This window comes from Amia ocellicauda, chromosome 20, assembly GCF_036373705.1.
Source record: "Amia ocellicauda isolate fAmiCal2 chromosome 20, fAmiCal2.hap1, whole genome shotgun sequence".
Classification (NCBI taxonomy): domain Eukaryota; kingdom Metazoa; phylum Chordata; class Actinopteri; order Amiiformes; family Amiidae; genus Amia; species Amia ocellicauda.
In genome coordinates this window covers 14633341-14648678 of record NC_089869.1, presented here as the reverse complement: position 1 = coordinate 14648678, position 15338 = coordinate 14633341, and the positions used below count along the sequence as shown (strand labels likewise).

The 15338-nt window shown below is 39.0% G+C and overlaps 1 protein-coding gene across 1 annotated transcript; it reads right to left on the bottom strand.

Annotated features, from left to right (window-relative positions):
* Positions 1-596: 596 nt before the first annotated feature.
* LOC136715567 (ubiquitin domain-containing protein 1) lies at positions 597-14934 on the bottom strand. Its single transcript, XM_066692816.1, has 4 exons — positions 14157-14934; positions 4090-4317; positions 3373-3943; positions 597-3337 (listed from the first exon to the last, which is right to left on the bottom strand). Exons 1-3 carry the CDS (start codon positions 14236-14238, stop codon positions 3543-3545), a joined length of 711 nt encoding a protein of 236 aa, XP_066548913.1. The 5' UTR covers positions 14239-14934; the 3' UTR covers positions 597-3337; positions 3373-3542.
* Positions 14935-15338: the final 404 nt, after the last annotated feature.

The following is a 15338-nucleotide window of genomic DNA, read 5'->3' as shown; positions in this document are numbered from 1 at the left end:
TGTAACATTTCCATTTGCAGTTTATTAATGATGAAGAATACATATATAATAATTCTAACTTGTGTCCTATAAATCACAACACCTTTGTTCAATCATTCACTTGGATTTACACAAGTAACAGAAATTTGTCAGCTTCACTATAAAATCAATTGTTGCATTTGTATGTATTCGTGTCAGTTCAGGAAACGTGACATATATACATATATACTGTAATACTATGGAACGGAGGTCTTAACTGAAATCTAGGCTTTCATTACAGTTTCAGTATTAAAACCTATTGGGCCACTGCAACATACGGTTTCCACAGTAAACACTTTATGTTTCCCTCAGACATCTCTTTAGTTCTATGTAGTCTCTGGATTTACTTCCAACTTCTAGGGCCTTCTGCAAAACTGTCCATAAGGTGGCATTGTACACAATATGCTCCCACAGCTGCTACCTTACTGAGTTTGTTCAGATAAAGTTCCCAGGAAATGAAAGCCTCTTTTGACAGGAAAGGCCACATGTAATTACCAAGACGTAATAGTAGAGTATTGTTGTATGTGTGCCTCATGCAAAAAAACAAAATCAAAAAACACACACAAAACTACAGAGGACTCAATTTTCCATTTTAATTGGGTTTAAAAAACAAGGATGAAAATTAAAATTGGTTTATAAATGTACACATCACCTGTAAAATAAATTGTACAGATATTAAATTAGCAGAAATCCTATCTTATAATATATATTTTAAAATTACTAAATATACAGATTTCTATATATGTACACTCTTGGAAGTTTTTGAAAACACTTGATTTTTGCATGTTGTTTGCGGTCTATGAGCCAGTGTTTCATTTTGTTTCCCCCTCAAATACAAGTCCTGTGAAAATAAATGGCTTCTTGGTTAACAGGTTCAGGAAGAAGTGGTCAGAATCCAGGCTCCTTCGGTGGTCACCGCAAAAATATTCATGGATTGACGTCCCCAGCTTTTGACTTCGAGAGTCTCCGGGACCACTCCGCATGGCTTTACAACACAGAAAACACTGACAGTTTATGTTGACACACTCAAAAAATAATAATGTAAGTTCATTTTAACAAAAATAACTCCCCCCTCAACCCAAGACAAAAAGACACACACGCTAAATAGCATTCTTACAAATTAAAAAAAAAAATGCTTGGAGAAGCATACAAGGAAATCACAGGTCTGCCAGAGGAACAAATTGAACTTCACAGATTTCTCAAATATTCTGCTTTGTCAGCACAGACTCCTACATACCGATTGCAAAGGAGACTATTGCTTATCGTGTGAAAGCATAGTAAAATGGACGGACGTTATATTATTGCCATCTAAAGCCTAACGGATTGATGGATGAGAACATAAAACGAATGGGATGATGTTGTACCATTTGTATAGGAAAATACTATTACTGGCAGTACCATGCAGTTCCCTCCCTATACGTGGTAAGTTACCATAGTTTAAATATTGTGCTCTTTTGTACACTACACATCCTAATCTAAACAAGGTTTTCCATTAGTGCACTAATTAATGAAAAATAAAATATGGGGGTTATTTCACTAAGTTAATTCTAGCCATTCCTGTCTATAATAGTATGGTTAACTAGGACAGTACTGATCTCTAATACCTTAAATGTTAGTCTCTAATGTACATCACTGTATGATGTCTACAAAGTATTGAGCAATAAATAAAACCTTGCTTGAAGGTTATGATGATATAGAAGCAATACATACCCCAGACATCTTCCATGTAAAGCTACATTTAAAGTTCAACAAGAACATTAAATATTCCAAAGAAACCCATGCAGAAAAACATCACACTAATCAAGAATATCCTTACATAAAAATGACTGCACTTCTCCTGGAGTACCAGTGTCTTTGGGATAGGAATAAAATATAAATACAACACTACCGTTTGCCCCCTGTGGACTAAAATGAGACTAAGTTACTATAACCTCAAAGGGCCAAGGTAAGCAAGATCTTTCTACCCCCAAGGGTAATTTGTAGTTTGGTTTCTTTAATGAAAGAACATTTTATTTAAAGAGTTTACTTTAAGACTTAAATAGCTTGACATACGTTCTGTTCTTTAGTTTGGAATGCACAATTCACTCATTCATTCATTCATTGCAGGTTCAACAGACCACAAGTGATTATCAGCAGCATCTACCTCACTGATCCCCTTCTTGACCAATGATTCTGATCAGTGGACGCAGCTCAGCTACTGAACCAGGCGGAGCGATTTCAGCTGGGAAGAGGCCTACCTGGCTTCACCAAATGCCAACTCACAAGGGATCATGATGGTGGGGTGAGAAGACTACTTGTGCTTTCCTTGGTTCCCCTTTCAGATCAGTAGCTAAGTGCACCCAGGAATCGAACCAGCGAATTCCTGGATAGGCTCATTTCATACAAGACAGAACGTGGCATTTCAAGATTCTGCTCATGCGTGTTTTCCGTTTTTTCACACGGGCAGACTGTCCTTCCACAAAGAGTTAATCGAAGCCTTTTGATGCAAAGACCTTGATGAAAGATGAGGATGATTGCCCATTACCTAGTCTGCATGATAGCTTGTCTATACAACATCCTGCTTAGAAATGAGAATCTCTTAAGAGGCTGACATCTTTCCTCTGCAATCTCCAGTGTCTACAATGATCTGCAGGCTCAGAGTGCATGAAGTATGGAAAACCACTAGTGTAAAACTCAAGGCATAAAAATAAGAAAATGAGGGATGCAGTTTCTTTTCAGCATTTGACATGATACAATTGTGTCTAGAAATGGTTAAAATATAGCCGTGAATTAAAAGGCAACTATGTCATATGTTTTTACATTTATTAAAATTCCTGAAACTTAACTGTAAAGTAGTGAGAAGGCTTTTCAGTAACACCAGCATTCCAGAAGTTTATTTTCTTAAAGGCACACATCTACATTTCAGTGTGCAAAAAAGCTACACATTTAGGTTTCTTGTCATAAAAAACAAATAATAATCACATTTGGACAAGGAACAAGATATCATATTGCTGGGAAAGAATGGGAGACCTCCAGAAACTGAAATGTTTCCAGCTTTCTCTGCACATTCGGTCTTGCTTCTACTTTTGACCAATGTCAAATCCTCTTTGCGATCTGCTTCCACAGTTGTGTAAAGGGGCGCCAGATGTCTTGCTGCAAGGTGGTCATCCTTTCCCCCCCATCTTGCTCCTTATCATGCACAGCTTTTATATAGATTTATTTCCATCTCTCCAGCTTCCAGTACAACAATGGCCTGGATTTGGTTTTGTTCTGCATTTCCACCATGCTTAAAACACAACAGACCTTCTGGACTGCAACGCACTCTGGCATATCTTTGTCCCTTAGAGTTTGCACTGCAAGGACAGCAAACAAAACCCCTCTTTGGGACTGCCACCCAAGTTACCTCAGCAGAACAGTAAATTATTACACTTATAATTGTTTTAATATATAGTATAAGGACATACATAAGCAGTATATGGAGTCTCTCCCTTTTTAATTTTATTCCCATACCCCACTCCACACCCCCAGTTTTTGTATGGTTTTGCTCACAGGCTGCCTGAGAGCTGACTCGGTTGGGGATGCTGGTTCACAATGACCTGGATCACGAAATCCTTCTGGATCTTGGTTTCCTGCAGACGGGTCTTATCTGTGAGCAACTTCCCTGAGAAGAACCAGCGTTGGTGTGCCGGGTCAATGTCCTCCTGGACCTGGAGCTGCTTCTTCAGTTGGCCAATGGTATCTGCCATGCTGGCACTGAGCCGCAGGTCCTTGCCCGTGGAAAGACGCACTTTAAGCTGAAATTCCTTCTTGGGGACAGCCTGGGGCTCAGGATTTTCCACAGTCTCCTCCTCACTGCGCTCTGAGATCAGGTTGACTGGCGGGGCCAGGCAGTACACTGGTAACTGGTACCGATTACCCAGTTCATCATAGCACTCTGTCAGAGAACCTAAAGAATACACCACAGGAAAATAGGAGAGGAACCAAGGCAACAAGACAAGGTTATTCATATTCACAATTAATATTCATTGACCTAGAAATACTGCTCAGTGGTACACACACAAAAATTAGTGAATGAACACAGATGTGACTAACCATGGGGCAGTGTGATGCTTGCTCCGTCCACAATTGCCTGTGCCAGCTCATGGTCATTGCATTCGATGGCAACGGCTGCTGCCTTTAATGCGTCCCAGATCTCCTTGCGTCCCTCAAATGCGGGGGCCGTGTCCCAGAATTCATCCCTCTTACTGCGCAGCTGTCCCTCTGTCATGGGGTAGTCACTCTTCCACTTGGGCTTGTCTTTCTTCAGGGGCTCATTTCGACCTGGTGAAAACAACATTTTAATTGCAGACTGATGGCCAAGTCAGAATGTAAGTACTTTCTCCTAAAAGGTCTGATACCAGGCAGAAAACTTACTTGGGGAACTATTTTAAATGTGAGAACTTCCATTTAAAATAAATAAATATAATATATGGTAATTTAAGGAAGACCATTTATAGGTTTTGCATTTTTTTTAATTCGGTTTTCATTATTACCAAGTCACTGTAAAATACAATGATAGAAAGTCAGTACAGAGCAAGAATGCAAAGCACACTCCGGCTAAGATAGGAGATAAATGTTTTGTCCATGCTAAACCAAAAAGTGTAGCACATTTAGTAATTGCTTGAGACAAACATTCTTATTCAAAAATACCAATCACTATAAAAATAACGTAAAGCACCACTGTGAATGTAAACCACATACTATGGGCGTATTCAGCATGTTCTTTGCATAGCACAGTAGTGTATAAAGAACTCTGTACGTTTGGCCTTTTACACTTAGCATTTCCTAATACTCTACATTGTGGCTAAAAGTGTTTGATTTCATTGTTGCAGAGAGCAGAGTTCAAGGGTTCACACTTCTCAGGAATATAGAGAACATCAAAAACATGAAACGCACCTTTATCTAACCAGTTTTCAGTTTCCTTGTACACAATGGACAGATGGCAATCAAAACCCATGTTCATTAACGTGTAGAGCCTCAAGGTACTGCAAAATCATGGATCCTTTAGAAATTATTATACGTTAACCCATATAAGTAAAATGTCTATGCATCTTTGAATCAAAGAGCAAAAGTGAAATGATTTCTTAAATAAACATAGCAGCTTAAAACATGGCTTTCATCTCCGAGAGGGTCCAGAACAATTGCTAAGAGAATCTGCAACTTTGTAGTTCTCCATTTGCCATATTGTTCTTACATTTGTTATGGCACAGTGAGAAGCACACATGATCTTCTGCAACAGTCTGTGATCCCGATATCAATTGGATTTTTCACCACCTTGAAGGATCTCGGGGCTGTATAGCTCCCACTAGCATGGAGACCTGAGCCTGCACAGGTGTGACAAAAAAAAAAAAAAAAAATCTCTCCTCTCCTTAAACTCCCATGAATGGACAAGGTGAGCCATGGATCACTCCAGCTTAGCCAGGAAAAGCCCTGCTGCACGCACATGGAGAACAGATCAACAACATCATTAGGGTTTAAATTTAGAAGGGGTGTGTGCACGTCTGTCTACCATCAGCTTTGCATAGCAACACTGAGGTTCGACTAACTGTTCATTCAATTAAAATGAACAGAAATTGTATTACTACTGGTGTAAAATCAAAACAATATTCTGTTCCAAAGAGATCACTGCACAATGTGCTTCTAAGTCATTCTCCATAAGGTTGTCAAAGTACATTAGGTTCATGCTCAAGGTCTTTAAACTTTGACAAATGTGTCAGCTACCTGGAAAGACTTATAATTCTATATAGGCCTACATTATTTTCACATTTGGCAACTCAGTTTTAAGTGCTTCATAAATCTGCTGGGATCCCAGCTGGAGTGCTTCAATCAATATATTAGCTCCCATATGGAGAGAGATTATACTCGATTAATTTGAATGATCCAAAATGACGATACATTTTAGGATAATCAATTTCACTTCAGTATTTGAAGCCTATGGCAGCTAATACAAAAGTATTGCCAATTCAACAACATTTGTTTGTTTGTTTCCATTATTGTTGTTTCTTGAGCATCAAAACAGCGGATTCAACACAGACATCAGCAGGGCCTTATTATGACCGACCTCAGCTCTGCAGCAAGCTAAACAGCCCAATCCCCCATAATCCACTCTCCATTGAGAAGTAACTGGGGGGGTCGATGGCAGCTGCCAAGTATTTAAAAGGTCACTTTCATAAAAACAAATTATTTATAGAGCTGCAGATTACATGCTGTAATCGGGAGACGAAGGGCAGGATTTACTCACTCTCTCCCAGCGTGCACCACTGAGACAACAGAGGGGGTTCAACTGTACAATACAGGTGGTCTGAATAATCCAGATATCTTAATACAATTTTCAGCCAAATACCTCTAATTATAATACATAATTTCTAAGTAAAATATTACTCAATAACACTTGCAAAGTGTCTGAAATCCATCATGCAATGACACCATTTCAAAAAGCAATTATGTTAGTCATATAGAGCCATCCAGTAGCTTATAAAAAAAAAAAATCACTTTTCCAGAAGATCAAATAATTTATTTGCATCAAAGACAAAGACAGCTGCCCCATGACTTTAGGGTTAATCTTTAGTATTTAACTTAAGACAGTTGCCTTTTTCTTCTGATACAGCTTTACTCCTAAACAATATTGTATGCTTTTATGCTAATAAGATGCTTTATTTCCCCCCCCCCCCATGTAATCTCATGAGGCTGTAGTTTGTGGTTGTTTCTAGAAATGTGTCATGATTAAAACAATTGATAATGCTTTCAGATTTGACCTCGAAAATCCAGGTTCTATCCGTATCATCCCAGAGAGGTCTAATATCATGCATCACAAAATGCTGAAAACAAGTTTAGGACTTGATTGCAAGGTCAATTTCTGCTGAACTTTAACAGCTATGCTTATAGTAATAATCATAAAGGAAACGTATCCCTACAATTGAGCAACAAACTTGTTTTGGCATGCTGAATCTGGAATGCATGATTTCTTCCCCCAACAGCAACCAGGCCTATTTATTTATGATGATCATTTTGTGACATTCTATTAAATCAGTTAAATTCGACTTTATCCGAGGACGTACATCTGGTTTGTGTTGATCCATTGCAAACAAGACTGTGCAGGTTTGCGTTGGAGACATTAATCACCCTGCAAGTGTAGACTACAGCAAATGGATGATACGGTAACAAACAATGCAATCCAGCCAAAGGATATGACAGTGAGAAGAAACACATTCACTGAATCATAAGCCATCTAGTAACTCTTTACTCTTATCTGAAACAATTAAAATAGCAAATCAAAAAGAATTGGGCCTACACCTCTTAAATTAGTCTTCATTCTTCCTTGCCCACGTGATAATGCTGACAGTGACAATGCTGTCAATCCTGTACTAGTTATTAAGCTTTTGCTCTGTAAATGTCACACCAAAATAACAAGCCCTGCCACTCTGCTAAAGATAAAATACAGAGAAGCCTGCCAAAGCCTCACAAAACATCCCCGAACTATTTTTAAACAGCTATCAACCAAACCCAATCTTGGTTGCCAGAAGACCCTGGTGTGATGCAAGTGAATGCAATACAAGTGAAGACTGTGGATCCCAAACACCGGTCCACAGCGTATTTCATCCTGGACCTGATCGCATTCCTTTCAAATCCACATGAAAAAAAATCCATCAAAATATTAAGAAAATAATTAAATATGCAAAGGAAAACGCAAGTGGAATATATTGCAATGAATTTTTAGAATAAAGCAGAATACTAATTTCCCTATTTTAAGATGAAAGGATACAATACGTATCAGCTGTAACAAAATCCAAATATAATGCACTTGAAATGAAAAGACGTTTGCACCCGCAGTTTTAAATCACACTCTGGGGCTATTTCTGGCTCTTATTTGAACTGTTCCTTCTTCCCTCTAAATAGAATCATGCCCTGTATTCTAAACTGGCTCCAATTCAATTTTTCCCAATTTAGGACTGAAGTTGTATATAAGTATAAGTCATCTACTAAGAAAAGGGGGGGGATCTTCCAAGCTATTGAAAACAGTGGCTGTTGTGGCACAGCTGAAGCTGGTCCTGTCCAGTGCAACACACAATGTTAGCGTACAGCCATCTATTGTTAAAACCCTGAATCCTGACTGAGCCTCAAGACTGACTGAACATTTGTTGCATCTTTTACTTTAACAAAGGTAACGTAATTTTTAACAATTGCAACAATGCAATTTAACCGTGAAAGCATTTAAAATATATGAACCCCGACATTCACTCCATCCATAAAAATAAGAGAATAGTGATTTAGAATGGGAGTGAGTCTGTAGTGTCTGGAGTCTGGAGTGAGTGCTAAGTTGTTCAGAAATGTCTGTATTTACAACTATTTGATAAACCCCATAATAAAAAACGACGTGTTGATATCACTCCACACCTTTGCTCATGCACAGTGGTTGGAAGTTTCCACCCATCCCCTGCTCTCTATTATTAAAAGCAGTGTCTCTTTCAAGGTTAAAAAAAAATAAGGCGTACCTTTAACTGCAGGCACAAGCCTCCCAGCTGACTAAGAAAACCAATACACACAGTACAGATTACGTGAAACGCTTGGCAGCCCACATGCCTCCAAAATTAATCCTTTCAATTGCCAGAGAGCTGCAATCAGGGCGGCACTGCAGTATGAATCAGAGGAGGGAAAGAAAAATAAGATATGACGGAATTAGCCTTCCAGTGGAGACTGAAATCCATCATGTTTACACAGCACATGCTGGAGTGTGTTGTGTGTTGGCAAATAATAATAAAAGTTTACTTTCCACAAAGCATTCAGAGACTGAACTGAAAGGCACAGCCAAATAGCACAGCAAACTTCATATCAAGGAGAAACAGGACGTGCTACAAATAGCAGCAAGGAATCATAGTGCCCTGGCCCTTAAAACAAAAAAACTAAACAAAACACGATGACGCTTCCACACAACACAAGACCTTGGATGCAATGCGTGTGCTTCAACACGACGCATTGTATCCCCTTCACATCTGCCAGATAACTATTGTTCTCTCATGTTTGCAACCAGCTGCAGTTGTTTGAAATATTTGTTGGCATAAAGATGTACATATATTAAAATAAATTAAATATATATTAAAGCAATGAAAGGTATATGGGTATCATTATACACACAAAAATAAAACGTCAGTGTATAATTTTGCTTATTTGCAAGATCCTGTCAGATGAAGCCGAAAAATGTAGCAAATACTGCTTATTAATCAAAATCACTGGCTTAAAAATAGACGCATGAACCATTCGAATCCAAATAAAATACTCAGACTCATGACATTCTATATATAGACATACGTACAAGGTAAGGTATATACGGGAAACAACGTATCTAAGTGAAACCATTAAATGTAGTTCTCTGTAGATTAAACCGTATAGTCTGACTCCAATATTTTAGATTCCACTTAAGAAAAACAGAAAACAACTATAAAGTGATTAACCACTGAACTCTAGGAGTTAAATAATATATTTGGTCTATAAAATAAATTTGAATCCTAAATGTGAGCAACAACACCATCCTCATCCACCCCACCCCCCCACCCCAAAACCCAGTGACTTATTCACCCTTCACATGCTGAAATCCAGCTTTTTTCGGGAAACTCCTGTAATCTGTAAGTGGCTACTGTATCCTAGGTTTCGTAGCCAATGTCTATATTTGCAATTACACTAAGTGCTTTACCAGCAATCCTGATCCCATCAGACCCTTTTAAAGCTAAGAGTCAAAAATAAACCGTGGCAATAAGTCCTTGTTTGTCCTATACAGTGCATCATAATCTTCAAGTAATAGTATTGGACAATTTTCAGATACATGCTTAGGTGACTAATTAGGTTTTTTGTTTTGGTAGGACATAGAAAATGAGAATTGGAAAGTTTCATTGAAATGACAATTGCACGGTAACTTGGGCGCTTCTTCAAACAGCATAACTGCAAATTAAAGAATGGTTTCTTTGGAAGAACTCCGAAAGGTCAATAGAATATTGGAATATTCCACCTTACATTTACACAAATTGAATATTGGCAGTTTTAAGAATATTTAAAAATCATCATTCAATTATAAGTGATTAAATAAAGGCACAAAATTGACCCATGGATAGACTGACCGAAAGATATCAAACCTATTCAAAATCACTGGAAGAAAGGTTTGTGAATATAGATCTACACAATCCATTCCTAAAGCTATCAAACACAATAAGTGCATGATTTTATATTGGATGGGAAAGAAACACAAAGGGATGCAGATACCGAGACAACACTGCTCAATAACAAAACTGTGATTTTTAGGTTTTTATAAGCTGCGTTAACAACAGCTATCCATACTAGATTTTTTTTTAAATATGCTTTATTACAAATAGAGTATAAGTGACTTGCCTTTTGTGGGACAAGAATTATTTTAAATCAAACTTAATACTTTTTCTTCAGATAAAGCAAATGTGTGTTTGTAGGGACTACAAATGCATTATGGGTACAATATTTAAATCTATTGATATTCCCATTGTATCATATTGTGAATTCCTGGTATATAGTTATTTTCATATTAAGTATACGCAAGAACAGCATATAATTGAATGAGGCCTAGCTCATTAAAAAGTGCCTATAGGAAGTCTTGAATGTTTTTTTACATTCTGTTACATCAGGGCCTCAGTTTTATCCATTTAAATGAGGATTGTTCCCACTTACCTACACACCATACTCCACATTGTAAAGGGAAAACATTTTTATTGTGGAAGAAAGTCTATGTTAAAAATACATAACTGAAATATCATAATTGGATAAGTCTCTAGAAGTTAATACTTGCTGGAAGCACCTTTTACAGCAATTACAGCTGTAAGTCTGTTGGGATAGGGTTCTACTATCTTTACACAGTAGGGACGGTGTCCTTTGGGTGACGTGCTGTGTTGAGATTGCACCAAACATAATGCTTTGCATTTAGGACAAAAGTTTTAGTTTCCTCAGACCACAAACTTTGCTACATGGCTACAAAATCTCCAGAGTGTTTTTTGCATACTTCAAACAGGATTCAAGGTGGGCTTTCATGAGTAATGACTTCCTTCTTGCCACCCTACCATGCAGGCCAGATATGTGAAGTGTTGGGATATTGTTATCACATGCACATTTTAACCTATCTTGGCTATAAAGCCTATAGCTCTTGAAAAGTTCCCATTGGCCTCTCTAGGCAGACTTTCTTGCTCAGTCATCCAGTTTGGAGGGATGGCCTGAATTAGGCAGGGTCTTGGTGGTGCCATACACCATCCACCACTTAATAATTCTCTGAAATACATTCCCCAGCTGAGGGAACCTACAGGAACTACTACATGTATCCTGAAATTATGTAAAATCACTACTATACTCATCTAATTAAGCCATTTCACATTTTTTCATTTTTTTGACACTATAGGCATTGTATGCTTTTGGTTGGGAAGTTAAACTAAACTGTCCACTAAAAGTCAAGAAGACTCACATCAAGGATGCACAAATGTGTGGTATGTTATGGTGTTGTGTGTGGTATTGCTGATGCAATGAAGTCAATATAAATTATAACATTTACTTGAAGATATTGCTTGAAAGAGAAAACACCAGTTCCTAGGCCTCTGGTGTTTTGACTAAATTAGTTAAGCAACAAATTATATTAAAAAAAAACAAAAAAAAAAACATTAAATTTTATTTTTCAATGACATGTGCATGCTCTCATGGAATTGCCCTGAAGCAAAGTAAACTTTATGGCTTGTTTCATAGAAAATATGATACAACTGAATAGCTAAGTTTAAAAAGATTTGAACTAAACAAGCTTTACTCATCACAGCTTCCAATCACAGTCTGAAGTGATAAGAGTATTTCTTCTATAACCATATATATTAATGAACAAAACTTCAATTTTTCATTTTTCAATATACAATCCTCAGAACATGAAATGGCTTATTGGGAACAGAGAAATATGCTATAGTCTAACGCATTTGACCAAATTAATTCTGACAAAGTCATACAAGTATATATTGCCATTATTTATGCTGTCTGTGGACTGAACGTATCACTTCCTCTAATACACTGCACATTGTACAGGACAAACATGTAATTTACAACCAAGGTGTTTGTTTGTAGTTACTGATTTTATTTTGTAACTTCAAGTCATTTCTCCCTATAGCAGTTACAGCACATGTAGTATAGGACATCCCTTTAAACTGATAACCATTTGAATATGTCCAATACATGCTGTGATTTACTTTCATAATACAGAACTCTTATGCCTCCACATCATAATAAGTGAAGGTCTACTGCTTTTCCTCCAGTTAATGAACCACCAAATAGAACAGTGTAGGCCTCAGCCATATTTTGATGCATAAAATAACTTATCCATGAATATCAAACCATGATTTCCCCTCAAACTATTGCATGAATATAGTTATGGACCCTGTGATTTAATTAATACCCACCAAAACAGTCAATTAGACAAAGCAGTAAGGCATTTTGTAATTTTAACATGGATGTCCACAACTTGAAAGGTTTTGTGTCACAATATTTTCTCCACGGAAACTAATCTGCACAAAAGTATTTCCTTATTGGGTCATGACGTATCCAGGGTCAAAGATCAAATATTTCCCTGTGAATGTAAGCTTTAAGAAATCATAACATTTCAAACCCTGGGTAAACTCCAAATACAATGGTCTAATTCATAATCAATTAGATGTGCCAAGGTTCAACTACAAATTGCCCTGTAGATAACCACTGGCATTTAACCAATACTGTAAAGTAAACTTTGTTTCCGAGTATTACATTTGATAAATATAAGTGATTGTTCTGATGTTACCAGTTGACAAAGCAGCACTGTTCTTTTCACACATGTAACAGCTTCAAAACATCTGAATACATTCCACAAACAAAGGCAGAACTATATCTAACAGTGACCAGTAAGCCACATGTCTTACACTTGAATTCAAATAAATTTGAATTGCTAATTTTGAGTTCTCTGTAAAGGCACATTAATCTTAATAATCTGCAATTCCTTGCTTTGGCACCTGCAATAAGAATCACTCATTGTCAGCCACAATGTCTCATGGTGCATCTAAAAGGATGTAGATCCAACTAGCCTTCAGGAAACAATACCAAGACCTTTCTCTGGTTTAACCACAGTAAATATTTGGCAACACCAGTTTCATCTCTCATTTTCCAATGCTGGGAAGTTCTCAAGGCTTCAGAGATGTTCTCTCTCAGACATGTTCCTCACATACATTTATTTATATAAAAATAACTTAATAGTATGTTTTTCAAAATTAAAGTTATCCCAATTGTTTTTGTAGGTGTACCATGATCACAGATTGGTTACTTTTAATTCTAATTGGCTGAGGTTTCCCTTCAGGACTCTTTGTAGCTGAGTTGGAAGTACTCCTCTGACAAGCAGTTAGGCTGTGGGAAAACATCAGGGTTCATATTGTCACGTAGGCCTACACCCCATCTAGTATATCCATCTCAAACCAGGCAACAGCACCGAGATGAAGTGTTGCACTAAGCTTTGTAGTGCATAGTATTCATAAAGTTGTAAAGTTGTGCCCCACCATGAGTTAGCAATTGTATAAAGTACAATCACAAAGCAAGTAAACCCTAAACAGATACCCAACAGTTCATTACATGGAAACAACATGAAAACACAGGTTTAGAATGGGTTGCTAGATGAGTTTCACGTATTATATGAGGGACATGATTTCAATAGAAAGTTCTATTGTCAACCATGTCTTGTTATACGGTATAGTTTGGTATAGTATATCTTATAGTATAGTATAGTATAGTATAGTAAATCACATAACTGACTCCTTGGGTCTCAGGAGGTCGTGCATTTACAAGAGATTATACAAGTCATCCTCAGAGGGCACGAAAAATCACCAAACAAATACGTTTCTCCTTCCGATTAGACTTCCTCTATGCAAAGGAAAAAACAACCTCCTTCAACCCAGCTGCACTGCCCCACAAACAAACCCAATGCTGCTCTGGTTTTAACAGCCTGGTCAAGGTACCGCCAGGCTATACTTCGCGCTTTGTGTGGTGTAGTCCAATAACACTGTTCAGCTTCTCCCTTACAGTCCTCTCTGTGGCCATGAAAGCAGTGGGCTCGGCAGTCTTACCTCCCCGCTTCCTGGCATGCCTGGCTCCGGTCCTGGACGACCCCTGCCTGTCTCCCCGCTCCCGTCCAACACAACTCCCCATCGCGGTCAGTTACAGCGGCCCCCCGCTCATAGCGCCCGCGGAAAGAGCCTGTGTGCGTTTCTGCGTGCGTCCGGACCAGGACCAGGACCAGGACCAGGACCAGGACCAGAGGCGCCCTCCCCGGAGCACCAACCGGACCGCCGGAAAGCACCAGTTTCGACAAGCTCTCTTTCAGACGATCACCGATCCGGTTCGGTTCGTGTCGCGATTGGAGCGTCACATCCGAAGTAACATTAGCACGTGTGTCCGCTGTTCAGTTGAACCCGCTTCCGCGCTGGATCGACGTCAGAACCGAGTCCGGACCGGTTCACACGGGATTAAGCAAAAACCCCAGATTAGGTCCAGCACAGCCGATCGAGAGAGAGAGTGTACTCGACAGAGATGTCCAGGGAAGAAAAGCGCCAGCTCGCCTCTGCGGCTGCAGTTGCCAGCACCCGGGGTAAATATAAATACAGCCGCCTCGCCTGGCCGGTGTCGACTCAAGTTATTTCTGGCCGCGGCGTGTATGGTAACTTTCCTTGGCACCCCTACAGTCCCAGCTCCGATGAACCCGGCCCGCTAGTTGATCATACTCGCCCCACGTTTTGTCCCCCACAAGTCACGACTAACTATCCTACGGCGCACCATAGACCCCCCTCCCCCCCAGCTCCCAGTGATTTCCAGCCTCTCCCCGTCGATGCGAGCTCGTTTCCAGGTTTAAATCCCTTTCTCCTTCCTGATGGACAACGGTGTGCGCTGCGCATGCGTGGCCGTGCGGCGCTCTGGGTAGAAAGATGCCGTTCTTACATTACGCCATGTGACACCGAGCTGGCAGCGGAGTGGTCACATGAGAGGGGTGTGTGTGTGTGTGTGTGTGTGTGTGTGTGTGTGTGTGTGTGTGTGTGTGTGTGTGTGTGTGTGTGTGTGTGTGTGTGTGTGTGTGTGTGTGTGTGTGTGTGTGTGTGTGTGTGTGAAGCATGTTCAAGAAAATGACAATGTTACCACTGTTAGCAACGATAAATCCATTCAAACTAATTGTAGCTTTTCCATGATGGCTATTAGACCAAACTGACACAACTGTAGTTGTGTACCCTTAGTGATTGGAGTTGTTTTTGCATGTA

Coding starts and splice junctions, on each gene's coding strand:
- LOC136715567 (XM_066692816.1), bottom strand. CDS start 14,238: ATGGGGAGTTGTGTTGGACGGGAGCGGGGAGACAGGCAGGGGTCGTCC. Junction 4,318..14,156: donor GCATGCCAGGAAGCGGGGAG/GTAAGACTGCCG, acceptor TGTTTTCACCAG/GTCGAAATGAGCCCCTGAAG. Junction 3,944..4,089: donor AAGCATCACACTGCCCCATG/GTTAGTCACATC, acceptor TGTATTCTTTAG/GTTCTCTGACAGAGTGCTAT.